This window comes from Salminus brasiliensis, chromosome 25 (genome assembly GCF_030463535.1).
Source record: "Salminus brasiliensis chromosome 25, fSalBra1.hap2, whole genome shotgun sequence".
NCBI lineage: Eukaryota > Metazoa > Chordata > Actinopteri > Characiformes > Bryconidae > Salminus > Salminus brasiliensis.
In genome coordinates, this window is record NC_132902.1 from 2,192,416 (window position 1) to 2,219,897 (window position 27,482).

At 46.4% G+C, this 27,482-nt stretch overlaps 1 protein-coding gene across 1 annotated transcript; it reads left to right on the top strand.

The window, feature by feature from the left end:
- The first annotated feature begins 4,503 nt into the window (after positions 1–4,503).
- LOC140547738 (uncharacterized) lies at positions 4,504–6,651 on the top strand. The gene is made up of 6 exons (XM_072670872.1): positions 4,504–4,623; positions 4,738–4,927; positions 5,015–5,111; positions 5,327–5,396; positions 5,508–5,608; positions 6,276–6,651. Exons 2-6 carry the CDS (start codon positions 4,768–4,770, stop codon positions 6,649–6,651), a joined length of 804 nt encoding a protein of 267 aa, XP_072526973.1. The 5' UTR covers positions 4,504–4,623; positions 4,738–4,767.
- The last annotated feature ends 20,831 nt before the right edge of the window (positions 6,652–27,482 follow it).

Genomic DNA, 27,482 nt, shown 5'->3' on the forward strand with positions numbered 1-27,482 from the left:
ATTTTATTTTATTCTTGTCATATTTTATTACTACTAATAATATTATTATTATCTGACCTTATTCTGTTTCTAGTTATTAATGTTTAATAATTATATTATTATTATTATTATTATTATTATTAGATATTAGTAGTAGTAGTAATAATATTACTGTCACACACATGCACTAAATATGCTGTGCTGGAGCATTATGGGAAATAGTATTACTGTCTTCAGTGAAATTGCATGGTGTGTTCCTGTAGTCATGCTCAGCAGTTCAATCACAACACCCTAGCAACCACCAGATATACCATAGCAAAACCCTAGTAACCATGCCAATCACTCAGCAGTATTCTCACAGCAACCACCCTGGCAACCACCAAATGCAAATAGAAACAACCTAGCAACCACCTAGCAATATTCAAGCCACCACCCTCACTTAACAACTTAGCAACCGCCTATGGTTAACTTGTGTACTTGCGCCCTCTGCCAATCATTTCAAATACCATGGCAGTTGCCTAGCAATATCCTAGCAACTATGTCCACCTTTCAAGCGTTAAGAATTGCTTTGTCAATCAAATATAAATATGAATAATCATGCGTCTATTGTATGATTTTTTTTTTAGCATGTTGAGGTGGAAAGATCTGAACCAAGCAAGGAAGACGGGAGGATGGGGACGAAGGCGGAGACGAGTAGAAGACTGGAGGAGAGGGGAGGAGCTCAGATAGAGGCGCCTGGCCTGGTGCATGAGTCTGAGCCTGAGGCCAGTGGGTGGAGCCTCATCTTGTCGAGAAAGAGCAGTAAAGGCGAGTACAGCTTTAAAGGTTTAAAGGACTGGATGATCGTGACTGATCACTGACCACATATACAGTCGATTGGCCAAGACATAGTCCAGAATAGGAGATGCTAGGCTAACGTTGCTAACAAACACTGGACTTAGACTGTCACCGATCTCATCTTCATCATAAATGCTCTGGCACTCTGGCAAAGTGCACCATTAAAACATCCAAGCAACCATCTAAAACACCACAGCAACCATCAACCTGGCAACCACCTTAGCAACTGCCTAGCAATACTTTAGCAATCACCACAGAAACAACCTAGCAACGTCCTAGCAGTCATTTGAATCATTTAAAAAGATTCGACTGAAACCAGTCTCGTCTCCGTCACAAATTACAACGTCCTAACTAGCAACCATCTAAAATACCACAGCAACCACCTAGCCACATTCTAGCAACATCCTGGAAAACACCTTAGCAACTGCCTAGCAATACTTTAGCAATCATCATAATAACAACTGAGCAACATGATGGCTAGGAGGTGCTAGGTGGTTGCTGTGGTGTTTTGGACTGTTGCTAGGCTGTTGCTAGGTTGTTTCTATGGTGTACTTTGATTGCCAGAGCATTTATGATGAAGATAAGATTGGTGACATCATGACAAAAGATTAGAACGCCATGCTAGGCTATCGTTGCTACCGTTGGATTTATGAAGCAAGTCCAGTGTTAATTAGCAACGTTAGCCTAGCACCTCCTGTTGTAAAATTAAAGAAGCACATGTCAGATACCAAACATGTCTTGATTGGAGTGAATTTGGGGTCAATAATCAATACATTCATTTGATTAAAAAGCGCAAACCAAGCTAAGCTAAGCTAAGCTAAGCTAAGAAGCTTCAGATTTGTCCATTCCACCTTAAGTGGTCCTGCAGGTCAGCTGCCTGTGCACCTTTTAAGGTAGCTGCTGCATCGCTTAAGGTGACAAGAAGTCAAGTTCAGCCATGTATGCTATGCTATGCTAAGCTAAGCGTCTCAGATGGTCCACACAACAGTCTCAACTCCATGTCCATGTGGCTTTGCATGTGAGTGTGTATTGATCTTATACTCTGATGATGAAGTGTGCACACTAAAATGTGTGTGTGTGTGTGTGTGTGTGTGTATCAGACAGTCTCCCTGGCCCCTTTATCCTGCAGTGTGTGTATGATGGAAAGAGTGAGGTGAGATGCAGATGGGAGATGATGAGGGAACTCGCACAGTTGGTCCTCTACAGTCTGAGCTACCGCACACACCCTAACGCAACGTGAGTAAAATAACAAGTATTAATAGAGTGTTTCCAAACTTTTGAATAGCAGTATATATTGGATCAGGAGAGCTGGAGGTACTAGGGGCAGCGAACATACACACTGTAGTGATCAAGGGGCTGTGAACATACACACACTAGTGACTAGGGGCAACGAAAATACACACTGTAGTGATCTAGGGGCTGTGAACATGCACACTAGTGATCTAGGGGCTGTGAACATACACACTGTCGTGATATAGGGGCTGTGAACATACACACTGTAGTGATCTAGGGGTTGTGAACATATGCACACTGTAGTGATCTAGGGGCTGTGAACATACACACTGTAGTGATCTAGGGGCTGTGAACATGCACACTAGTGATCTAGGGGCTGTGAACATACACACTGTCGTGATATAGGGGCTGTGAACATACACACTGTAGTGATCTAGGGGTTGTGAACATATGCACACTAGTGATCTAGGGGCTGTGAACATACACACTGTCGTGATATAGGGGCTGTGAACATACACACTGTAGTGATCTAGGGGTTGTGAACATATGCACACTGTAGTGATCTAGGGGATGTGAACATACATGCTGTAGTGATCTAGGGGCAGCGAACATACACACTGTAGTGATCTAGGGTCTGTGAACATATGCACACTGTAGTGATCTAGGGGCTGCGAACATACACACTGTAGTGATCTAGGGGCTGTGAATATACACACTGTAGTGATCTAGGGTCTGTGAACATATGCACACTGTAGTGATCTAGGGGCAGCGAACATGCAAACTGTAGTGATCTAGGGGCTGTGAACATGCACACTAGTGATCTAGGGGCTGTGAACATACACACTGTAGTGATCTAGGGGCAGCGAACATACACACTGTAGTGATCTAGGGGCTGTGAACATACACACTGTAGTGATCTAGGGTCTGTGAACATATGCAAACTGTAGTGATCTAGGGGCTGTGAACATGCACACTAGTGATTTAGGGGCTGTGAACATACACACTGTAGTGATCTAGGGGCTGTGAACATGCACACTAGTGATCTAGGGGCTGTGAACATACACACTGTAGTGATCTAGGGTCTGTGAACATATGCAAACTGTAGTGATCTAGGGGCTGTGAACATGCACACTAGTGATTTAGGGGCTGTGAACATACACACTGTAGTGATCTAGTGGCAGCAATGGGATTCGAACCCACGCTCTAAAGAAACCGAGCCTTAATCCAGTGCCTCAGACCAGAGCCGTCCAGCTCCAGCCTAAATGTACCACTGTGTGTATCTCTCTCTCTCTCAGCTCAGAGAGGTGTTGTGCAGGGTTGGATGATGATGATGATGATGATGGTGCTGTTGTGGGGTTCTCGTGTTCGTTCTCCGTGCTTGGAGCTGAACTGCTGCTGTTAGACCTCAGACCACAGCCAAGAACCAGGGTCATCAAGTCTTACAAACACAGTAAGGATAAACATCCATCCACCCACACCCACCCACACCCTCACATACCCACACACATCATATGCACCATAGCAACACCTTAGCAACCACCTAGCAAGACCTTAGCAACCACCTAGCAACACCATAGCAACCTCCTTGCAACACCTTAGCAACCAACACCTATACCATAGCAACACCTTAGCAACCACCTGGCTACATCTTAGCAACTGCCCAGCAACATTTTAGTAACCACTTAACAATGCCCCAGCAACCACCTAGCAACACCACAGCAATCAACACCTATACCATAACAACACCTAGGCAAATAACACCTATGCCATAGCAACATCTTGGCAACCACCTAGCAACACCTTAGCAACCAACAGCTATACCAAAGCAACACCTTAGTAACCACTAACAACACCTTGGCAACTGCCTTGCAACACCTCAGCAAACACCTAGGGACACCCTAGCAACCATCAACTAGACCATAGCACCAAACACCTTAGCATTCACCAAGCAAAACTTTAGCAAACTCTCAGCAACACCTTAGCAACCAACAGCTATACCATTGGCAACACCTTAGCAGCTACTTAGCAACACCTTAGCAACCAACACTTATATGACAGCAACACTGCTGCCATCACACTCATAGTTTCCCTCTAGTTATTATTTATTATTATTATTATATAAAATTATATATATTATATTATATATATTATATAAAAAATTAATAATAATGTTATTAATCATTATTATTAAATTATATTATTATTATTGTTATAATACACATACTACTAATAATTAATATTATCATTATTGAATAATTATTAAATTATTATTATTAAAATAAAAATATTACAGTAAAAAATATAATAATCATCATAATAATAATTAATTAATTAATTAAATAAATATTATTATTCATAATTGTTCATTTTTAAACATTCATCATTCATCATCATTATTATTATTATTATTATTATTATTATTATTATTATTACTCTGTTCTAGTTGAACCTGCAGCTCCAGTGGATTTGAGTGTTGCGTTAATTGATGAGAACTGGTACCTGAACTGGACCATCCCTAAATCTCCCAATGTACGCCTCGTCTCCGAACTCCAGTACTGGAGCACACACTCCCCTGTGAGTAACACCATCCTTTCTGCCTTTTGACTGAGTGTGTGTGTGTGTGTGTGTGTGTGTAATACAGTCTCTGTAAATCTCTCTCTCTCTCTCTCTCTCTCTCTCTCTCTGTAGGAGGACGTGAAGGCCGTGCGTCTCCAGCCGATGGCTAATGTGTATGCGATGGCGGAGCGCTCCCTGCTCGGCTCCACCCGTTACGTGGCTCAGGTGCGCTGCAGCGTGAGCTCCCTAATGGACCCTGGCACTAAGTACGCTGGATATCCCTCAGACTGGTCCGAACCGGTCCACTGGACCACCCGTCCCGGTAAGAGGCAGAGCGCTGACACGTGTCTCAGCTCTATTCCCAGCCCACGTGCATCACGTATGGTGATGTGTTGGTGCGTGTTCGCAGATCCTGCATCAGCTGTGCGCCGGGTCTACTTCTACCTGGCTGCGAGTGTGTCTGTTACTGTGATCCTGACGTACGTCACCCTCCTGGCCTTCCACAGGTGAACACACACTCTTACACACACACACACACTCACACAGCTGTAGCCGAGCTACCTAAGCAAAGCTAGCTTTTAGCGAGTGGCTACAGCTCCAAAGCCGGCAGCTGCTCGATCATCAGCCAGGCTTGGTTTAGTGCGCCGTGTAACTCCCCTGTGTCTCTCCCCTCTCGCGCTCTCGCTCTCTCTCTCGCGCGCTTCCTCTCGCGCTTTCTCAGGAAGGTGAAAGTGTGGGAGGTATCTCTCCCCTCTCCTTTTCAGAGTACAGCGCTGAAGGCAGTCTGCCAGGTCTGTTATACTACCTCACTCTCTACACATCTACGCTCAGCCCGTTGCTATGCAGGGCTCTGTATCTGTAACCACATGATGCTCACTGAGTGATTCGCCCCGCCCCTGCAGGCCCGCGGCGAGCGCCTGTCGTCCTACACGGAGGTGGACAACCCGTGCATGAGTGAAGTGCGCGTCCTGGGGGACGTCAAGCAGCTGAATCTCAACGGACCGTGAGTCGAATTGCTGAATTTGCCAAGTTCTTCGGGTTCTTCAGAGCTTTAAACGGTTCTTCAGACTCGTATTATGGATCCAAAAGAGGTTCTTCTATGGGAGGTCTGGGACCTGTACGTCCTAAAACTTCTGGGTTGAGCCTGCGGGGTCATTTTTTTGGGTAGGTCCACTTCGCTAGGTGGGTTCGGGAGCAGTTGTCAGGTAGCCGTGTCTTCAGTTTGTCGTTTAATTAAGAAACTCCATGAGCAGAATTTCATGAGAAGAACACCTTGCCAACTGTTAAGCATGGGGGTGGATGCCTCATGCTTTGGGCTTGTGTTGCAGCCAGTGGCCCAGACAATTTTTTTGTAAGCCAAGATCTCATCATCTGTAGAAAAGCTGAAGATGAGAAGATGAAGAGGACCAGGCTGAAGGTTCTGCCATGGCCCTCACGGATCCCCCCGACATCTAAACATCTGTGGATAGACGTAAAAAAAAGTGACGAATGGCCGGAAATCCCCTAATACAAGAACACAAAAGGCATTAGGGACAGATCATGCAGGGTGTCCAAACTCCAAACTCCTGTCCATCCTGAATGGATCAGCTCACTACTTAGGGAACTTAGGGGTTGATTTGAGACACAGCCTTGTTTCCATATTCTATAATGTAATATCTTGTTCCTTGTAGTGACCAGGACTGCGAAGATGCAACAGCGCCCTCTGCTGCCGGCAGCACTTCCTCACACTCCTCCCTGCCGTCCCGGGAGGGTGGCTGCGTGACCGGATTTCCCCAGTCAGCCAAAGAGAACCAGGCCAAAGACACGTGGCACTTCAGCGTCCCTTACCCTAGATTTCCAGCAGGTTCTTCTGGACTCCAGGGACCCCTGGGAGTGGAGGACCTCTTGTGCCACGGCAGATTCATGTGCCTCGCTCCCGACTCCAGTGATCAGCTGGAGCCTTGCTCAGACGGGTACCAGCAGAATCCCGGGTCCAGTGGCGGCGCTGTCTGGGACGCTTTGGAAAATGTAGAAATGCATGATGGATACATGGACTGCCCAAAGTGAAATGACCGTGCAGTGCTACTGTTCTCCACCAGATGGCGGAGCAACACTGCATTTCCCACCACTGAGCTGAAGCTTTAAATATGAAGGCACATTATGGCCAAAAGTTTGTGGACTGCTAACTAACGCCTGCTCGTCCAGTGTCTTTCCAAGAGTTTTAAGAGTAATCAATGTTTCTACCCCTCCCTTTCTTTTGATGTTGGAACTTTTCTGTGAGAATTTGATTGCATTCAGCCCCACAATAGCATCAGTGAGGTCAGCTAACATTTGGACATGTTATGTATGTAATACGTTGTTGGAACTCATTAAAGCAATGCATTGACCTGTATATCGAACCAACAACCTGCAGGCGGTGTTTTCATTGGTTTTGGGTAATCAACCCTGGGTAGGACCTCCTGCAGACCTTCATTCCTAGGGTTTATCTCCCAAAGCACCCTCAAGTAACTCAGGGTACTTAGCGAAGTTTCCGCTTCCCAAAACCTTATGGTTAGCTTGTTTTGTGATGGTGGCTAACAGCTATCTAACTGGGTTTAGATAGTCAAGCTACAGCCCTGTTTCAGGACTGTGCTACCAGCTAACAACAAAGCCAACTGCTAATTCTGTCGCATTATCAGAAATACGCTTGCACTGGCTAGCAAGCATGGAAACGACCTAGCCACCCAGAATTAGCGAGGGCAGTTATGCTCTCTGGGACTCCCGGCCCACGGATGGCTGTGGCATCGCCGTTGGCGTCGATACTGTGCTTTAACATGCCCTCGCCGCTCTTAGCATGCTAATCAGCTAGCCATGCAGTGCACTTTAATTTGAGACGTGTAAACCTTAAAGTTAACATGACCGACAGAACCACGTTGCTTGTCTTTTGCTTGGCTGTTGCTAGCTATGTAGCTTGCTAACTGGCGTAAGCTAGCGTAATAGAATATGGAGGTTGTAGCAACAGATGGAGTAGTTCGAAACATGAAGCCCAGCAAAATCGGGGATCTGGGTATGAGTGCAATTCCTGAACTTAGCCTGCCATAGCGCAGGTTGCCGCGGTAACAGAGCCCAGAAAAAAACGTGAAAATCCAGGCTTAGGTTGAACAAAGCTGAGTATTCAGTGGCTTTCATTCAGAGCGAGATTTTAGTGTGAAATTCGAAACGAACCAACCAAGCTTTCTTCACAGTGGCGGTGAATGGGACCAGACGTCGGTTGCCATGACTACAACACAAATATGGCCATTTTCTTTACCATCCAAACTCACCAGTGAAGCTGAGCACGAGTCTACTGCGTTTGATACGGATTATCAATGCTAGTAAAATAATGGAAGAATAATTTGGGAACTACTTTTCTGTACAACTCCCTGCATGTATCCCTCCACCCCGCATGTCTTTTATTCAAAAAATTAACAACGTTTCATGCCAAAAATTTCCCTAAACTGGCCTAAAATGATGTCTCGGGCATCAGACAGTGCTTCCATTAGCATTTTGTGTGATGACTCGCTGTGAGGGAGCTTTAAGAGAGCATTAAACTCTTCAGACATCTGGTTCCATTCACCACCACTGTGAGCCTCTCTGAATTGCTGCATTTCTCCAGAACGGAGCGTTTCACACCAAACCCAGTCTGATCTCCTTGTTTACATTAAAACCCTTTAATTAATCTGAACTTTTGAACATTTGATGAAATTTCACTTTAACGTTGATTCGTGTGGAGGACCCTCGATGGCTTACCTGCATGCCTTTCTGTGTATGTGCGTACCTGCATGTGTTTGAGTGTGTTTTTGTAGGTGTGTGTGTGTGTGTGTGCGTTGCTTCAGGCATTTAGGGTCTGTCTGTAAGCGAGGGAGCAGCTGGAGGAGTCGGCTTCCTCCCGAAACAGAGAGAGAGAGGGATGGAGGTGGAGGTGGAGGTGGTTGTACCATTAAGGAAAAAGGAGACCTAAGAGAGATAAGAGACAGGGAGTCACTTTCAGCCCAGCAGTTGTAAACTCTGTTCTCACACACACACACACACACACACACACACACACACTCACACACACTCTCACACTCCCCCGTGTGAGTATGTTGAACTTCATACTGAGCAGCTTTTGATGTTCAGCTTTGTCTTCTGTGCACCTGGAGCTGGACTCGGTGCCAGATCTCATGCATATGTGTTATTCTCCATGGCAACAGCAGGGTATGGAGTCCAAACGACGGGGGCGTGGGTTCGAGTAAGAGCAGAGCATGAGCAGTGCGACCGGGTTGTCTTAGCAGGTTCTGGTGAATAGGGAGGCCCTGGTCCACAACACCTCGATATTGTGTGCAGGACGAAAGTATTGGGACACCTGCTCATCCGCCTCGCCCAAGGGCATTTAAAAAGGGGCGCCCTTGCTCCACTCGACCCTGTCCAGGGAAGGCATGGCCTGGTGCTGCCACCACCATGCTTCACTGCTGTGATGATAATGATGATGATGATGATGATGAAGGTTTGGGTTGGGATGGAGTTGCAGCAAGCAGCTGTTATTGTTATTGGAGACTGACCTGACCTTAGCCAACTTTAACACTTGGACAAAAGTATTGGGACGCCTGCTATTGAAAAAAGAGCTGATCCTGCTATTTTTGTTGGAGTCTACTCTCTGCTGTCCAGAGAAGAAGGCTTTCTGCTAGAATGTGGAGGAGCATTGCTGTGAGGATTTGATTGATTGCATTCAGCGGCGAGAGCTAGAGTTAGGGAGGTCAGGATGTTGGAGGATGAGGTTGCAGGTGTCCCAATACTTTTGTCCTGGAGGTTCTCCAGTCACATCGTGGTGGAACGTGAGGGAATGGCTTCCAAAGAACCGTACATGTTTGTACCTGCAGTCTAATGTCTCTCGCTCTTTCTTCCTCCCTCTCTCTCGTTTGCTACATCTGGTGTGTTGTGGAACAGATGTGTACGGTGGAGTCCCCCAGGATTTATTACCTTTCTCTCCTCACCTCTTTCTCTCTCTGTCTCTCGCTCATCATTCCATCCCATCTCTGAGGGCCTCCTTCAAACCTGCCACCCAGGACACTCCTTATCTCTCTCGCCCTCTCTCTCTGTCTCCCCTACCACCAGCACCCCATCTCCTCTATGATCAGCTGTCTTTCTCCTCTCCTCTCTTCTCTTCTCCTCTCTTCTCCTCTGTTCTCCTTTCATCTCCTCTCTTCTCTTCTCCTCTCTTCTCCTCTCTTCTCCTTTCATCTCCTCTCTTCTCTTCTCCTCTCTTCTCTTCTCCTCTTTTCTTCTCTCCTCTCTTCTCCTCTCTTATCTTCTCCTCTCTTCTCTTTTCCTCTCCTCACTTCTCCTCTCTTCTCCTCTCTTATCTTCTCCTCTCCTCTCTTCTCCTCTCTTCTCTTTTCCTCTCCTCACTTCTCTTCTCTTCTCGTCTCCTCTCTTCTCTTCTCTTATGATCTCCTCTCTTATCTTCTCCTCTTTTCTCCTCTCTTCTCCTCTCTTCTCCTCTGTTCTCCTCTCTTCTCTTCTCTTCTCTTCTCTTCTCCTCCCTTCTCCTCTTTTCTCCTCCCTTCTCCTCTTTTCTCCTCCCTTCTCCTCTCTTCTCCTCTCTTCTCTTTTCTCCTCCCTTCTCTTCTCTTCTCCTTTTTCTTCTCTCTTCTCTTCTCCTCTGTTCTCCTCTCTTATCTTCTCCTCTCCTCTCTTCTCCTCTTTTCTCCTCCCTTCTCCTCTCTTCTCCTCTCTTCTCTTTTCTCTTCTCTTTTCTCCTCTCTTCTCCTCTCTTCTCCTCTCTTCTCTTTTCTCTTCTCTTTTCTCCTCTCTTCTCCTCTCTTCTCTTTTCTCTTCTCTTCTCCTCTCTTCTCTTCTCCTCTCTTCTCTTCTCCTCTCATCTCTTCTCCTCTCTTCTCCTCTCTTCTTTTCTTCTCTCATCTCTTCTCCTCTCTTCTCCTCTCTTCTTTTCTTCTCTCTTCTCTTCTCTTCTCCTCTCTTCTCCTCTCTTCTCTTTTCTCTTCTCTTCTCCTCTCTTCTTCTCTCCTTTCGTTCTGCTGACCTCAACATATTCTTCTGTGCATGCTTGTTCTCTCTCTCCACCGGGCTCATCCAACATCACTACTGTGGCATTAGTGTGGCCCGACTACCAGGCTCATCCAACATCACTACTGTGGCATTAGTGTGGCCCGACTACCAGGCTCATCCAACATCACTACTGTGGCATTAGTGTGGCCCGACTACCGGGCTCATCCAACATCACTACTGTGGCATTAGTGTGGCCCGACTACCGGGCTCGTTCAATATCACTACTGTGGCATTAGTGTGGCCCGACTACCGGGCTCATCCAACATCACTACTGTGGCATTAGTGTGGCCCGACTACCGGGCTCATTCAACATCACTACTGTGGCATTAGTGTGGCCCGACTACCGGGCTCGTTCAACATCACTACTGTGGCATTAGTGTGGCCCGACTACCGGGCTCATTCAACATCACTACTGTGGCATTAGTGTGGCCCGACTACCGGGCTCATTCAACATCACTACTGTGGCATTAGTGTGGCCCGACTACCGGGCTCGTTCAACATCACTACTGTGGCATTAGTGTGGCCCGACTACCGGGCTCGTTCAACATCACTACTGTGGCATTAGTGTGGCCCGACTACCGGGCTCATCCAACATCACTACCGGGTGGTTCACTACTGTCCAAGTGCCAACGCTGCTACATTAGCAACAGTCTGAAAAGATATTGTCGAGGTTTGGGAGGAAGCACATGCGAACCTGCACCCGCCCACACTTGGTATCGGGCACGCTGACCTGGGCAGGCGCCCTGTTCTGTTGGTCGCTGCTTTCCTCTGGAGATTATGCAGTTGAACCCAAAAAATTTGCACAGATTAGATTAGATCTCGGATTGTCTCCACAGGTTCCGAGTCGGAGCTAAAGTTAGCGAATGTATGCAGTATTAATACCCCTTTCTCTCTTCCTCTGTCCCGCCCTCTCTGGCGGGTAGGGTGATGGAGTAGGGCCTTTATATAGCCACTCAGAGACTGATGAGGACTGTTTAGTGTGTGTGTGTGTGTGTGTGTGTGTGTGTGTGTGTGTGTGTGAGAGAGAGAGAGAGATAAAAAGAGAGAGAGAGACAGACACATTCATTATGACCAAGACACCCCATGTGCAGGAAAAGAGGCGATTAGCCCCGGCGCTAATGATCACTTCATCACTTCTAATGGAGCTATCACACTAAATCACACCGAGCCAGAGCGAACTTTCTAAGGTCGTAGAGGCGCTGTGCTGCATGCTGCATTAAATACCAGCTAGAGTTACGTACTGATTTAGCATTGCACACTGATTAGAGCTACATGCTACATGCTAATTAGAGTTATGCACTGATTAGAGTTCATTACATGCTGATCAGATTTGATTAAAGTTATATGGTTATTAGAGTTTACTACATGCTAATTAGCGTTATGCACGGATACACATACTGATTAGAGTTATATGTTCATTAGAGTACATCCTGATTAGATTTAATTGTACCTTTATGTTGATTAGATTAGATTTGACCTACATGTTGATTAGAGTTGAATAAAGTTACATGTTGATTAGAGTTGATTAAAGTTGGTTATTAGAGTTTATTAGAGTTACATGTTGATTAGAGTTGATTAAAGTTGGTTATTAGAGTTTATTAGAGTTACATGTTGATTAGAGTTGATTAAAGTTAAAGTCAGTTATTAGAGTTTATTAGAGTTACATGTTGATTAGAGTTGATTAAAGTTGGTTATTAGAGTTGATTGAAGTTACATGTTGATTAGAGTTGATTAAAGTTAAAGTTGGTTATTAGAGTTTATTAGAGTTACATGTTGATTAAAGTTGGTTATTAGAGTTGATTAAAGTTACATGTTGATTAGAGTTGATTAAAGTTGGTTATTAGAGTTGATTAAAGTTCCATGTTGATTAGAGTTGATTAAAGTTGGTTATTAGAGTTGATTAGAGTTACATGTTGATTAGAGTTGATTAAAGTTGGTTATTAGAGTTGAATAAAGTTACATGTTGATTAGAGTTGATTAAAGTTGGTTATTAGAGTTTATTAGAGTTACATGTTGATTATAGTTGATTAAAGTTGGTTATTAGAGTTGAATAAAGTTACATGTTTATTAGAGTTGATTAAAGTTGGTTATTAGAGTTTATTAGAGTTACATGTTGATTATAGTTGATTAAAGTTGGTTATTAGAGTTTATTAGAGTTACATGTTGATTAGAGTTGATTAAAGTTGGTTATTAGAGTTTATTAGAGTTACATGTTGATTAGAGTTGATTAAAGTTGGTTATTAGAGTTTATTAGAGTTATTAGAGTTTATTAGAAGTTACATGCTGATTAGACTTCATTAGAATTACAAGATCATTAGAGTTACATGCTGATCAGAGTTGAGTTTACTACATGCTAATTAGAGTTATGCACTGACACACATACTGATTAGAGTTAATTAGAGTTACATACTGAATACATTTAATTATACCTACATGTTGATTGGATTAGATTTGACCTGATTAGAGTTCATTAGAGTTTTTTAGAGTTTAATTAGAGACTGCACTGTCTGGAAATCTGAGAATCGACTCTTTTCAGGAACAACTCAACTCAGAAAGAAGGGGCAGGGAGGGGTGGGAGTCATATTTAGGAGCACAGCTGACTGGGCAGATGCCTGGGCAGAGGCTTTCTAGGAAAATGACGTCACTGGAATGACCTGAGAGAAAAAGAAGAGAGAGAGACTCAGAGGTGAGAGACACAGGGACACTGGAGGGGATGATGTGGTTATGCAAGTCCACAATATGGAACATCGTTAGCTTATTTCCACGCTACGGGAATGTCTGCGCCTCCGTTCGGACAGGGTGTGCTTTCAGCTCCTCCCTGACTGCGATTTTAGGAGAAGTAAGGAAGATAACGAAGGAAATGACGGATAACACAGAACTAAATGAGGATGTTGGTGATTAACCCGAAGCACTAGCTCATCGCTGTGATGTCAACCAGTCAACGCCTCCTGCTTTCACAATTCACCCACCGTTCTGCCTTCAGGCACCACTGGTGACGCTGAGCTATTTCTGAGTGAGAAAATTCCCACATGCCATCATCTGTCTCGCATATCCCACAGCCAAACTCCCGCCACCCGATTCTGTGATCCGCTTTCTGGGCTAGTTCTTCACTTAGTTAGACCTAGTTTTAGTCCAGTGTTTCTTTGGGCCAAAGTTCTGACTGGGACAGATTTTTACTGGTGCTGGTGCTATTGATTTAGACCAGGGCTTTGTTTCGGCCTACACTGATATGAAGGGTGGCTTTTTCTACATCTTAAGTATGTAATGCTTTTGGGCCACACTTCATTTGGGTCATGGTTCTGTTTGGGCCACAATTCATTTGGGCCACAGTTCACAATGACTTTGAGCACAGTTCTTTTTAGGCCAGCATTCATTTAGGTCATGGTTCTGTTTGGGCCAGCATTGGTTTGGGCCACAACTGTGTTTGGGCCAGCATTTATTTTGGCCATGGTTCTGTTTGGGCCAGCACTAGTTTGGGCCATTGTTCACAATTAGTTTGACCATTACTTTGACCACAGTTCTCTTTGAGCCAGCATTAGTCTGGGCCTCTGTTCTGTTTGGGCCAGCCTTCATTTGGGCCAGCATTGGTTTGGGCCACATTTCTCTATTACTTTGTCCTCAGTTCTCTTTGGGCCAGCATCAGTCTGGGCCACTGTTTTGTTTGGGCCAGAATTCATTTGGGCCACAATTCTGTTTGGTCCAGCATTTATTTGGTCCAGCATTTATTTGGTCCAGCATTGGTTTGGGCCACATTTGTGTTTGGGACAGCATTTATTTTGGTCATGGTTCTGTTTGGGCCAGCATTTACTTTTGCCATGGTTCTGTTTAGGCCAGCACTAGTTTGGGCCATTGTTCACAATTACTTTGACCATTACTTTGACCTCAGTTCTCTTTGGGCCAGCATTAGTCTGGGCCACTGTTCTGTTTGGGCCAGCATTCATTTGGGCCACAATTCTGATTGGTCCAGAATGTATTTGGGCCACAAAGTTTGTTTGGTTCTGCATTCATTTGGGCCATGGTTCTGTTTGGGCCAGCATTGGTTTGGGCCACATTTCTTAATTACTTTGACCACAGTTCTCTTTGGGCCAGCATTAGTCTGGGCCACTGTTCTGTTTGGGCCAGCATTCATTTGGGCCACAATTCTGATTGGTCCAGAATGTATTTGGGCCACAAAGTTTGTTTGGTTCTGCATTCATTTGGGCCATGGTTCTGTTTGGACCAGCATTGGTTTGGGCCACATTTCTTAATTACTTTAACCACAGTTCTCGTTGGGCCAGCATTAGTCTGGGCCGCTGTTCTGTTTGGGTCTGGATTATTTTGGGCCATGGTTCTGTTTGGTTCTGTTTGGATCTGCATTTATTTGAGACATTTAGTTTGGGGGCATGGTTTGGTTTTGGCCTAGATTATTTTGGGCCATAGTTCTGTTCGGCTTTATGGCCCAGGGTTCTGATTGCGTTCATTGTGTGTGTGTGTGTGTGTGTGTGTGTGTGTGAAGATGGCATAAATGCTTATGCGGCCTGTCTTTGGACACACTGTTCTATGGATACACACTTTTCTGATGTTTGTCTTCATAGCCAGCGCTGTGTGTGTGTGAGAGCTATTGTCTTGCACATTTTTGCGTGTGCGATGGTCAGTCTCCTGAAGTGTGTGTGTGTGTGTGTGTGTGTGTGTGTGTGCGTGCGTGCGTTGAGACAATGCTGGAATGTGAGGAACGCAGTTTGGACTTCCTGTGTTTTCATCTAGTCGCTAGGTACTGCTTCCTGTTCCAAGGGGTCGAAAACACTCTGGACCCAAATACATATCTGTACACACACACACACACACACACACACACACACACAGTCGTAAGCAGGTTTTGAGGGTCTGTATCTGTCGTCCTGGTGGTCAGTGAGTGACTAATAGTTGTTTTTTTCCGGTGTGTCCTCACTTCCCCTCCATGATCTGTTGTCCCCCACCTCACACACACACACACACACACATACATACACACTACCAAAACACACACACACACACACTGCCGACACAAACAGAAATCCTCTTTATTATGAACATTATGTTCATGTTTTCCAACCTGCATGGAAAAGCATGCACCACCGAGCCTGAGGTGTGTGTTGAGTGTGTGTGTTGAGTGTGTGTGTTAAGTGTGTGTGTGTGAGTGTGTGTGAGTGTGAGTGATTGTTAGATAAGACTGTTAAACAGTAGCACCTGCGTTCTTGCGTAACTTTGCTCTGAGCGCTCTGAACTCACTTTGTGTTTTCATTGTTTCCGTGGCAGCGCTGATGTGGAGTGTGTTCTCACCACTGATACTGACGGTCACTTCTGAACCAGACTTACTGGACCACTTGGGCCACTGTGTTGTTTGGGCCAGCATTTTTTTAGGACCACGGCTCTATTTGGGCCAGCATTGTTTTGGGCCAGAATTCTGTTTGGTCCAGCATTCATTTGGGCCACTGTTCTGTTTGGGCCAGCATTCATTTGGGCCACTGTTCTGTTTGGGCCAGCATTCATTTGGGCCATGGTTTTGTTTGGGCCAGGAATCATTTGAAACACTGTTCTGTTTGGGCCAGCATTCATTTGGGCCATGGTTCTGTTTGGGCCAGCATTGGTTGAGCCACAATTCTGTTTGGTCCAGCATTCATTTGAGCCACTGTTCTGTTTGGGCCAGCATTCATTTGGGCCACTGTTCTGTTTGGGCCAGCATTCATTTGGGCCAGGCTTCCATTTGGTCCAGAATTGTTTTAGGCCAGAATTCTGTTTGGTCCAGCATTCATTTGGGCCACTGTTCTGTTTGGGCCAGCATTCATTTGGGCCACTGTTCTGTTTGGGCCAGCATTCATTTGGGCCAGGCTTCCATTTGGTCCAGAATTGTTTTAGGCCAGAATTCTGTTTGGGCCAGCATTCATTTGGGCCACAATTCTGTTTGGTCCAGAATTCATTTGGGCCATGGTTTTGTTTGGGCCAGGATTCATTTGAGACACTGTTCTGTTTGGGCCAGCATTCATTTGGGCCATGGTTCTGTTTGGGCCAGCATTGGTTGAGCCACAATTCTGTTTGGTCCAGCATTCATTTGAGCCACGGTTCTATTTGGGCCAACAGTATTTGGGCCACAATTCTGTTGTTCTGTTTGGACCAGCATTGGGCCACAATTTTGTTTCAAGCAGCTTTCATTTGAGCCAGAATTCTGTTTGGGCCAGCATTTCTTTGGCCCAAATGAATCATTGGCCACTTTATTAGAAACACCTACCATCAGTTTCAACCTACTGGACACTTTATTGGAAACACCTTGCTGGTGTTCTGTTCAAGACTGTAGCTCATCTGTTGATGCCCAGTTTCCTCTCACCCGTCATCAGCGGTCAGTCTCTGACCACAGAGTCACTCTTGGCTGGATATTTTTGGTTGGTTTTCACACTCTGAACCGAGTGACCCTGGCCACTGTGCCTAATACAAGGGCTACTCACACACACACACACACACACATACATACAGACACACACACACACACACACACACACATACACACACAAAAGCATACCAGTGTTGCTGCTGTGCTCAGAACAGCCCGTGAAAGCACAAGGTAGGTGTTTCCGATAAAGTGGCCAGCGAGTGGACGCACAAGGTAGGTGTTTCCGATAAAGTGGCCAGCGAGTGGAAGCACAAGGTAGGTGTTTCCAATAAAGTGGCCAGCGAGTGGACGCACAAGGTAGGTGTTTCCGATAAAGTGGCCAGCGAGTGGATGCACAAGGTAGGTGTTTCCGATAAAGTGGCCAGCGAGTGGAAGCACAAGGTAGGTGTTTCCGATAAAGTGGCCAGCGAGTGGAAGCACAAGGTAGGTGTTTCCAATAAAGTGGCCAGTGTGTGAAAGCACAAGGTGGGTGTTTCCGATAAAGTGGCCAGCGAGTGAAAGCACAAGGTAGGTGTTTCCAATAAAGTGGCCAGTGTGTGAAAGCACAAGGTGGGTGTTTCCGATAAAGTGGCCAGCGAGTGAAAGCACAAGGTAGGTGTTTCTGATAAAGTGGCCAGTGTGTGAAAGCATAAGGTGGGTGTTTCCGATAAAGTGGCCAGCGAGTGGACGCACAAGGTGGGTGTTTCCGATAAAGTGGCCGGTATTCTGGACGGTGGTGTTTGGTGTTTGGGTGGCTCGAGCGTCGTCCTGCTTTAACAGCAGATCCTCTATGGCAACCAGAGCAACCCAAATAAACACAGTCTGCTGATGAGGACCTTCTTTCACAACAGCGTTTCAAAACACTTCCAGAAAGTCCAGGACTTTATTTAGAGCCCCAGGGAGCCGTTCCTCTTTTCTCTTCATGTGAGCGTTCGGCGGAGCAGCAGTTATTCCCCGCGTGCCCTGCCGCTCCCTCGCCTCCTTCCTCGGAAGAATGGAGGCAGGGAGGAAGCGGAGGAGAAGCTGTCCGAGCGCTTTTCACTTCTGCAAAGCCTCTGGAGCCGAGAGGAAACACGCGGCCTGTTCCTCCTTCACATCCTGCCAGAGAGACACGGGGAGAGAGCCGAGCCCCTCGCAGACCTGCAGCAGACCAACCCAACCAGCACGGCCAACCAGTATCACCAGTATAACCACACTGGTTAGGGTTTATTCACATGCCCGTGTTGGTCGACCAGCAGGATTAGCATGACCAAGCTCGCTAACCAGCACAACCATGCTAGCCAACCAGTATGACCACACTGGTCGACCATTATGATTAGCATGACCAGTATGCTAACTAGCATGACCACACTAGTCAACCAGCCTGACCAGTATGACCCTGTTAGTCGGCCAACATGATTAGCATGATCCCACTGGTCGGCCAGCATGATTAGCATGACCAAGTAGGTTAACCCCTCTAGTCAACCAGACTGACCAGTAAGACCCTGTTGGTTGACCAGTACAACAAGCAGCCTGACTAGTACGACCATGGTGGTTAACCCCCAGGATTAGCATGACCATGCTGCTTGGCCAGCATCACCAGTCTGACCACACTAACCATGCAATATGCTAACTAGCATGACCGCCCTAGCTAATCAACAGAATGACCCTGTTGGTCGACCAGAACGATTATCATGACCAAGCTTGCTAACCAGCATGACCATGCTAGTCAACCAGCCTGACCGGTATGACCACACTGGTCGACTAGTATGATTAGCATGACCAAGCTTGCTAATCAGCATAACCATGCTAGTCAACTAGTATGACCATGCTAGTCAACCAGTATGACCACAGTGGTTGACCATCATGATTAGCATGGTCAATATGACAACCAGCATAACCACACTAGTCAACCAGCAACCAGCCTGACCAGCATGGTTAGCATGACCCCACTGGTCGACCAGTAAGATTTGCATGACCAAGCATATCAACCAGCCTGACCAGTATGACCATGGCGGTTAATCACCAGGATTAGCATGCCCACACTGCTTGGCCAGCATCACCAGTCTGACCACGCTGATTCATGATCACCTTGACCAAACCAGTTTGACCAGTTTGAAGACCAGCTTGGTCAAGTTGGTCATGCTGATGGAGCTACCAGCTAGTCCATCAACCTCTAATGACACTCTAATGACACTATACTGGTCAAGAGTTGTAAACAGCTGGCTGACCAGTATAGGGTATGTACCTGGACATTGCACCTGGATGACCAGCTTTCCAAACCAGCTTGACCATCAAAACCAGCAACCTGCAGAGAGAGAGAGAGAGAAGCCAGTCTGCTGGGTTTCTGAGGTTGAGCGCAGGGCTGCGGTTGTGGTCAGACTGGAGGTCAGGTTTAGGGTCACTGGTGGTGGTCAGGGTTTGAGACATGGGTGAGAAAACAGTGAGAGGAATGTGGAAGAGTGAATGGGAGAAATGTGTGTTTATGAATGATATGGAAACCAGTAGCTACAGTGCAGTGTGTGTGTGTGTGTGTGTGTGTGTGTGTGAAAGGGGAAGGACGATCACAACAAGCACACGCACACACACACACACACATGTCAACAGTCTGTTACTGGGAACTGAGTTGAGAAAGCATGAGAAAATAGGAGAAGTGTGAGAGAGATATGAAAGCATTGTTAGGCCTGAGGGATTCTGCTGAGATAGCAGGTGGACCTGTTTGTGAGTGTGTGTGTGTGTGTGAGTGTGTGTGTGTGTGTGTGTGTGTGTGTGTATACATATGTGTGAGTCATCAGTATTCATAGAATATTTGTGGTGGCATACACCCCCCCCAAAGGAAAAACACACAGTGTTCAGTTCAATGCTAGTTGAGTGACAGAAACTTCACTGGTGAGCCAGACCAGTATACCAGACCAGTACCAGACCAGTATAAACCAGCATTTGTGGTGTTTTGGACACTGGTATACTGGTCGACCAGTACCAGACCAGCACCAGACCAGTATAAACCAGCATTTGTGGTGTTTTGGACACTGGTATACTGGTCGACCAGTACCAGACCAATACCAGACCAGTACCAGACCAGTATAAACCAGCATTTGTGGGTTTTTGGACACTGGTATACTGGTCAACCAGCTCCACTCCAGCAAAAAATGGCAAATGGTGAAGCTGCAGACATACAGGAACAGACCCAGAGACTAAACCAGCTGGTAAGACAAAATACACCCCCCACACACACACACAAACACACACACACACACACACTCTCTCTGACCATGCGGGTCGGAAGCATGTCCAGATAAACTGGGTGGACTCGGTGGGGCCGATGATTCGGAGACAAAAATTTCAGAAAGCAAATCGCAAAGCGACGGAGAGAGACAGACAGATAATATTTACACAAGCTGACAATGAGAGTGCACAAGAGTGCACGAGAGTGCACGAGAGAGAGAGAGAGAGAGAGAGAGAGAGAGAGAGAGAGAGAGAGGGGGGTTGGGAATATAGGGGAACTCCCGGGGGGCCGTTGAAAGCAGAAGTGGTAGATATAGAATCATGATTTTAAAAAGGAGACGCTGTCCTGAGAAGCTGCTGTGTCATCTGGTCATAAAGTGTGTGTCACTCTCCAGGACAGGGCTATAGAACACACACACACACACACACACAAGATTACATCAACACACACAACACACACACACGCACCCAACCGCGACTATTAGAGCTAGGCCCTCCGCTCAGGCTCAGAGTGCATTCATTAGAAGGGGTGTCCACAAACTTTTGGACAGGCGAGGTATAGCTGGGTAAACCGTGAAGGGTCCGGAAAGGCCTAGAGGGGAGTGGAAATTCAGAGCATGCCTAACTGATTGAGCTGGTGGTCAATCTTGGACTTCGGGCCTTCGGTCCAGCTCCTGAAGTCCTAACCAATAGGGGAGCTCCTCTGGCCCATTGGTCTTGCACACAGTCTGTAGATCACCCCCACCACCCCTTCTCTAAGTGATGAGTCAGCAATACACTGAAGGTGTCCACCCTCCCTTAGGATGGTCCAGCTGGCGTTTGGTGGTCAAGGGTTTGAAGAGCTGGGAGGTTTATATATATGGGATTCCCTTAGGATTGCCTTATATCCAACACACATCATGTGACAAAAGTATTGGGACACCTGATCATGACCTCCACAGTTCCACTTCTACATCTTCTTAAAGTGAGAGCGTGTGTGCTTGTTTGTCTCGGTGTCTGGGTTTACATGAATGAGAGTGTGTGAGAGGTGTGTGTGTGTGTGTGGTGGTGGGGGGTGTATTAACGGCTTGTGCGTCAGTGGCGGAGCGTGCAGATTGAGGCCGCTCAAGGGCCGTCGTGTGACTCACAGGTTGGGAACTTCGTCTCAGCCTATAGCTTACTGATTAATCAGCGGTGTGGTGTAGTAATGCTCGGTGTGTGTGTGTGTGTGTGTGTGTGTGTGAGCGTCTGCACACACATACACACATACACACACTTGCACACACCACCACCACCAACAAAGACAGCGGAGTGGGTATGAGGTATGAGTATGAGGTTTATGGGTTTGGGGATGTACAGTGCTTTTTTCGAATGAGGGCAGCCAATCAGAACAGAGCTCATTTGCATATATGAGTCTTGCAGGCACAGTGACGCCTGTCACTGTCAGCCTGTTTTTAATTTTAAGGCAGAAAGAGAGGTCGTATAACGGCCCTCCCTTAATGTCCAACATAGGTATAACACTATATGGACAAAAGTATTGGGACACCTGCTCTGAAATCAAGAGTTTCTCTCTCTACTGTCCAGGGAAGAAGGCGAGGCTTTCTGATAGTTTTTGGAGGAGCATTGCTGTGAGGGTTTGATTGCATTCAGCGACAAGAGCGCCGACCCTGACATCATTCCAGAGAACACAGTTCTTCCACTGCTTCACAGCTCAGTGCCGGGGGGCTTTATGCCCCTCTATAGCCCACGCCTGGCATTAGGCAGTATGGTGCCGATAGGTGCATCAGGTTGATCTGCTCCAGAGAGTCCTATTCTATTGGCAGTGCTTCTTTATACAAGCTTTGTGTGTGTGTGTGTGTGTGTGTGCATTTGCACATATGTGTCAGCAATATGCAGAAAAGTAGCTAAATGCATTCATTAGAAGGGGTGTCCACAAACATTTGGACATATTGTATGTGTGTATGACATGCGGTACATGTCCAAATGTTTGGAGACACCTGCTCCTGCCTTGAAGTTAAGGGTAAAAATAGGGAACTCGCTGGCCACTTTATTAGAAACACCTACACTGAGCTTCCACTCGCTGGCCACTTTATTAGAAACACCTACATTGGGCTTCCACTTGCTGGCCACTTTATTAGAAACACCTACATTGAGCTTCCACTCGCTGGCCACTTTATTAGAAACACCTACATTGGGCTTCCACTTGCTGGCCACTTTATTAGAAACACCTACACTGAGCTTCCACTCGCTGGCCACTTTATTAGAAACATCTACCTTGAGCTTCCACTCGCTGGCCACTTTATTAGAAACACCTACATTGGGCTTCCACTTGCTGGCCACTTTATTAGAAACACCTACACTGAGCTTCCACTCGCTGGCCACTTTATTAGAAACACCTACATTGGGCTTCCACTTGCTGGCCACTTTATTAGAAACACCTACACTGAGCTTCCACTCGCTGGCCACTTTATTAGAAACATCTACCTTGTGCTTCCACTTGCTGGCCACTTTATTAGAAACACCTACACTGAGCTTCCACTCGCTGGCCACTTTATTAGAAACACTTACCTTGTGCTTCCACTTGCTGGCCACTTTATTAGAAACATCTACCTTGTGCTTCCTCTCACTGGCCACTTTATTAGAAACACCTACCTTGTGCTTCCTCTCACTGGCCACTTTATTAGAAACACCTACCTTGTGCTTCCTCTCGCTGGCCACTTTATTAGAAACACCTACATTGGGCTTCCACTTGCTGGCCACTTTATTAGAAACACCTACATTGGGCTTCCACTTGCTGGCCACTTTATTAGAAACACCTACACTGAGCTTCCACTCGCTGGCCACTTTATTAGAAACATCTACCTTGTGCTTCCTCTCACTGGCCACTTTATTAGAAACACCTACCTTGTGCTTCCTCTCACTGGCCACTTTATTAGAAACACCTACCTTGAGCTTCCACTCGCTGGCCACTTTATTAGAAACACCTACATTGGGCTTCCACTTGCTGGCCACTTTATTAGAAACACCTACATTGGGCTTCCACTCGCTGGCCACTTTATTAGAAACACCTACATTGGGCTTCCACTTGCTGGCCACTTTATTAGAAACACCTACATTGGGCTTCCACTCGCTGGCCACTTTATTAGAAACATCTACCTTGTGCTTCCTCTCACTGGCCACTTTATTAGAAACATCTACCTTGTGCTTCCTCTCACTGGCCACTTTATTAGAAACATCTACCTTGTGCTTCCTCTCACTGGCCACTTTATTAGAAACACCTACATTGGGCTTCCACTTGCTGGCCACTTTATTAGAAACACCTACATTGGGCTTCCACTCGCTGGCCACTTTATTAGAAACACCTACATTGGGCTTCCACTCGCTGGCCACTTTATTAGAAACACCTACCTTGTGCTTCCGCTCACTGGCCACTTTATTGGAAACACTTACCTTGTGCTTCCTCTCACTGGCCACTTTATTGGAAACACCCACCTTGTGTTTCTACTTACTGGCCACTTTATTGGAAACACCAGTTCCCCCTCATTCCCACAGCACTGTCTCTTTAAGGGTGCGTCTTTACACCAGAGTGCTAAATCTGGCACAGCACCGTGTTTAGGTTTACCAGCCCAGCGCGATTTGACGGTGCATGGTGAGCGGAGGCCATCCGATCCTGTTCGTCCTACACGCCGTCCCTGAGCCAAAACACACTCAGCTCCGGGCGAGCAGCTGACTCTCTCTCTCTCTCTCTCTCTCACACACCTCCTGTTATACAGTGCACTGACCTGGGCCAGAAGATCCACATGTGTCCAAATATTTGTGGACACCCCTTCTATTGAATGCATCCAGCTACTTTAAGGTGTGCCCATTGCTGACACAGATGTGAAACACACACACACACACACACACACACACACACACATACAGCTGCCAATAGAATAGGACTCTCTAGAGCAAATCAACAAACATGAACCTGTTGGCACCATGCCACCTAATGCCAGCCATGGGCTAGAGGGGAATGAAGCCCACCCCCCAGTGTGTTCTCTGGAATGATGGATGGAGTTGGGGAGTCTGGGGATGATGAGGTGTGTGTGTGTGTGGTGGGGGGGCGATCATCATCCAGCATCCTGATCTCACCAACTCTAGCTTTTGTTGCTGAATGCAGTCAAATCCTCACAGCAATGCTCCTCCTAAAAATGAGCAGGTGTCCCAATACTTTTGCCCATGTTGTGTACTTTTGTGCTTCCACTCACTGGCCAGTGTAATGCAGTGCCTTAGCCGGGGTCAAAAGGACACATGATATTAGCATAGATGAGTGTGTGTGTGTGTGTCTCATCCCTCACACAGATACACACATACTTATACAACCTGTGTGTGTTTGTGTGTGTGTGTGTGTGTGTGTGTGTGTTTTGTAAGATGGTGTGGATAGCAGCATCGGCTGAATGAATATGTGAATAAATGTTTGTATATGTGTGTGTGTGAGTGTGTGTGTGTGTGTGTGTGTGTGTCCGGGTCAGTGGACTGAGGGCCAGCTGTAGCCCAGGTGTGAGAGGGGTCAGTGGGGCTAGGCAGCAGGGTGGGCCAACGGTCAGCTGGAACAGCTGCACTGACACCGCTGTACCAAACCACAGCATCACACACTCCACAGCTACAGCACAGCGTACTGTAACACACTTCCAAATACTGGCCACTTTATTAGAAACACCTGTTTTCAGCTTCCACTCACTGGCCACTTTATTGGAAACACCTACCTTGTGCTTCCACTCGCTGGCCACTTTATTAGAAACACCTACCCCGTGCTTCCACTCGCTGGCCACTTTATTAGAAACACCTACCCCGTGCTTCCACTCACTGGCCACTTTATTAGAAACACCTACCTTGTGCTTCCACTCGCTGGCCACTTTATTAGAAACACCTACCCCGTGCTTCCACTCGCTGGCCACTTTATTAGAAACACCTACCCCGTGCTTCCACTCACTGGCCACTTTATTAGAAACACCTATTTTCAGCTTCCACTCACTGGCCACTTTATTGGAAACACAGATTCTGCTTCTAATCACTGGCCACTTTATTAGAAACACCTACCTTGCATTTTCAATCACTGGTCACTGTCCCAAGGTCATTAAAGACTCTTCTTTGAAAGAGTAGCCCCCCAGACTGAGGCCCCTCGGACACACACTCTCACACACACACACATACCACAGCTTGTCACCCTGGATGATTACACAGCACTTATGAAGAGGAGTAAATGTCTCAGTCTCTCACCCCCTACACATTACACCCTACTCAGCACTCCCACACACACCGGCATCCCCCCCTCACTCTCTGTCTCGCTCACACACACACACACACACACACACACTTACCCTACTTTTTTTTTTATCAGTTCATCTCTCTGCTCTCCATTTCACCACCTGATCCCTGACTGTGTACATGTCTGCCTGTGTCGCCATGGCAATGGCCCATGACCAGCACACTGGACCCAGATCCAAACGCATGGGGGCGTGCACACACACCCACACACGCACTCACACACACTCCTAGAGCAGTGGTCTGACTTTTGTAACCCACTCAGAGCCCACCTGGACCTAGGCCACGTTCCACCCACGCGAGCCCCACATGAGCGCGTTGGCCGGGCAGGTCGATCGCCCTGGTAGACCAGCTAGACCCGCCGGTCTAGACCCCAGCGCACATCCTTGCTGACCGCGGTCATGTCTGGACACATGAAAGCCGAATTGGGGCTGGAATTAGCTTTCTCCGGGCTGGTTGGCCGTCTCGGATCCTGTTTTGGTTCCGCGGCTTCCTCTCCTTAAAGCCACGTAACGTTCACTAAATGCTTCTGGTGGAAGTGAAAGCAAAGCATGGTGGCGGTCACTTGAAAGCCAGGCGAAATGGCCACCACACACACACACACACACACAGACTCGTACACACACTTTCGTACTGAAAGGAACGGCGCTGGAGAAGTGGAGATGTTTCTTACTTCTTATATTTATATTAAAATAGCATTATTACATTATTACAATAATTATCATCAAAAACAAATAACATTTCATTACTCTTGGAAGCAGATGGGCAGCGCATCTACCTTTTCTTCTTCTTCTTCTTTTTTATAATATAAATAAGTTAAGAAAAACAAACCGCAGATAAAAATAAAAATTTATAACATTTACAGTGTGAAGCCTTTCGCGTTACGGCGCAATTCAGACAGTAGTTTAAATACGGAATTTCCCGCTAGCAACTGTAGCATCAGTAGTTTAAGCCGTAGTTTTATCGTGACAACGCACACAGTCCGGGTTTCCGTTCTCCATAGCGCCCCCTTCAGGTGCAGAACGGTCCTCTGCATGCAGTATAATCCAGTCATGCTACGTCTGGCGTTAGTGGGTTTGCTAATAGTACACTGGAAGCACATGGCACATTTAAAAAACAAACAAACAGCAACATGCTAACATGGCTAACAACAAATGGAAGTTAGTAGCCACCGAGGACAGACCGCAAATGATCGTCTAGCGGTTAAATATGCAAATCTCTCAATTTGAGAATGTCATACGAGTACAATATTATGTTTTCTGACTAATTATCATACGTGCTCTACCTGTTTACGCTGTTTTTTCCACGGAAAGCGGCTCAGCCGGTTAGCATTTAGCATTATTTATATAAGCTATAAGTTATCTGCCATTAAAGTTGGTAGAAAGTGCTGAAAACAGACAGAATGTGGAGAATATCTTACGTATGACCAGATCTGAGATGCAGTGTTTACTGGTAGCTACTCCCGTTCATTCACTGTTAGCAACATTAGCGCTTTTTTCGCTTTATTCGACTTTTCTGACAGGATTATTTCTTCAGCAGAATTCCAGTGTGAGACTTTACAGTGTGTTGAGATTAGCTGAAACCAACTGCGACAGATTTGAACCTCCAGGGATTTTTCTTCCATGTTTTTTACCTCAGAACTTCCCCTCAAACCGCCTAGCCTAGAACCGATCCCACGCCAAAGCTGCCACTTTCCAAGAAGCAGTGCTTGGCGTTGGCGGGCTTGGCAGGGTGTTGCGTCGGGTTTGAGAGGTGTGTGTCGTATTTCACACTCCCGGTGAGTTCCAAATAAAAGTCCCGCCAGTAGCTTCCAGGTTCCATATTCCAAATGCAGGTTCCGTGTCGTTCCGTTTCAATGGCGTCCACAGAACCCACTTGCATCCCACTTGGGTTTTTTGGCAGCTTATAGTCCAGTTCGGACTTCAGTTTTTTTTCCGTTTTATTTTTTTTGCAGACCGGA

What these genes read in the sequence shown, in the direction of transcription:
- LOC140547738 (XM_072670872.1), top strand. Translation starts at nt 4,768, where the DNA reads ATGGCTAATGTGTATGCGATGGCGGAGCGCTCCCTGCTCGGCTCCACC. An exon ending in CCACTGGACCACCCGTCCCG is followed by an intron (nt 4,928 to 5,014) that starts GTAAGAGGCAGA and finishes GCGTGTTCGCAG; the next exon opens with ATCCTGCATCAGCTGTGCGC. An exon ending in CGCTGAAGGCAGTCTGCCAG is followed by an intron (nt 5,397 to 5,507) that starts GTCTGTTATACT and finishes CCGCCCCTGCAG; the next exon opens with GCCCGCGGCGAGCGCCTGTC.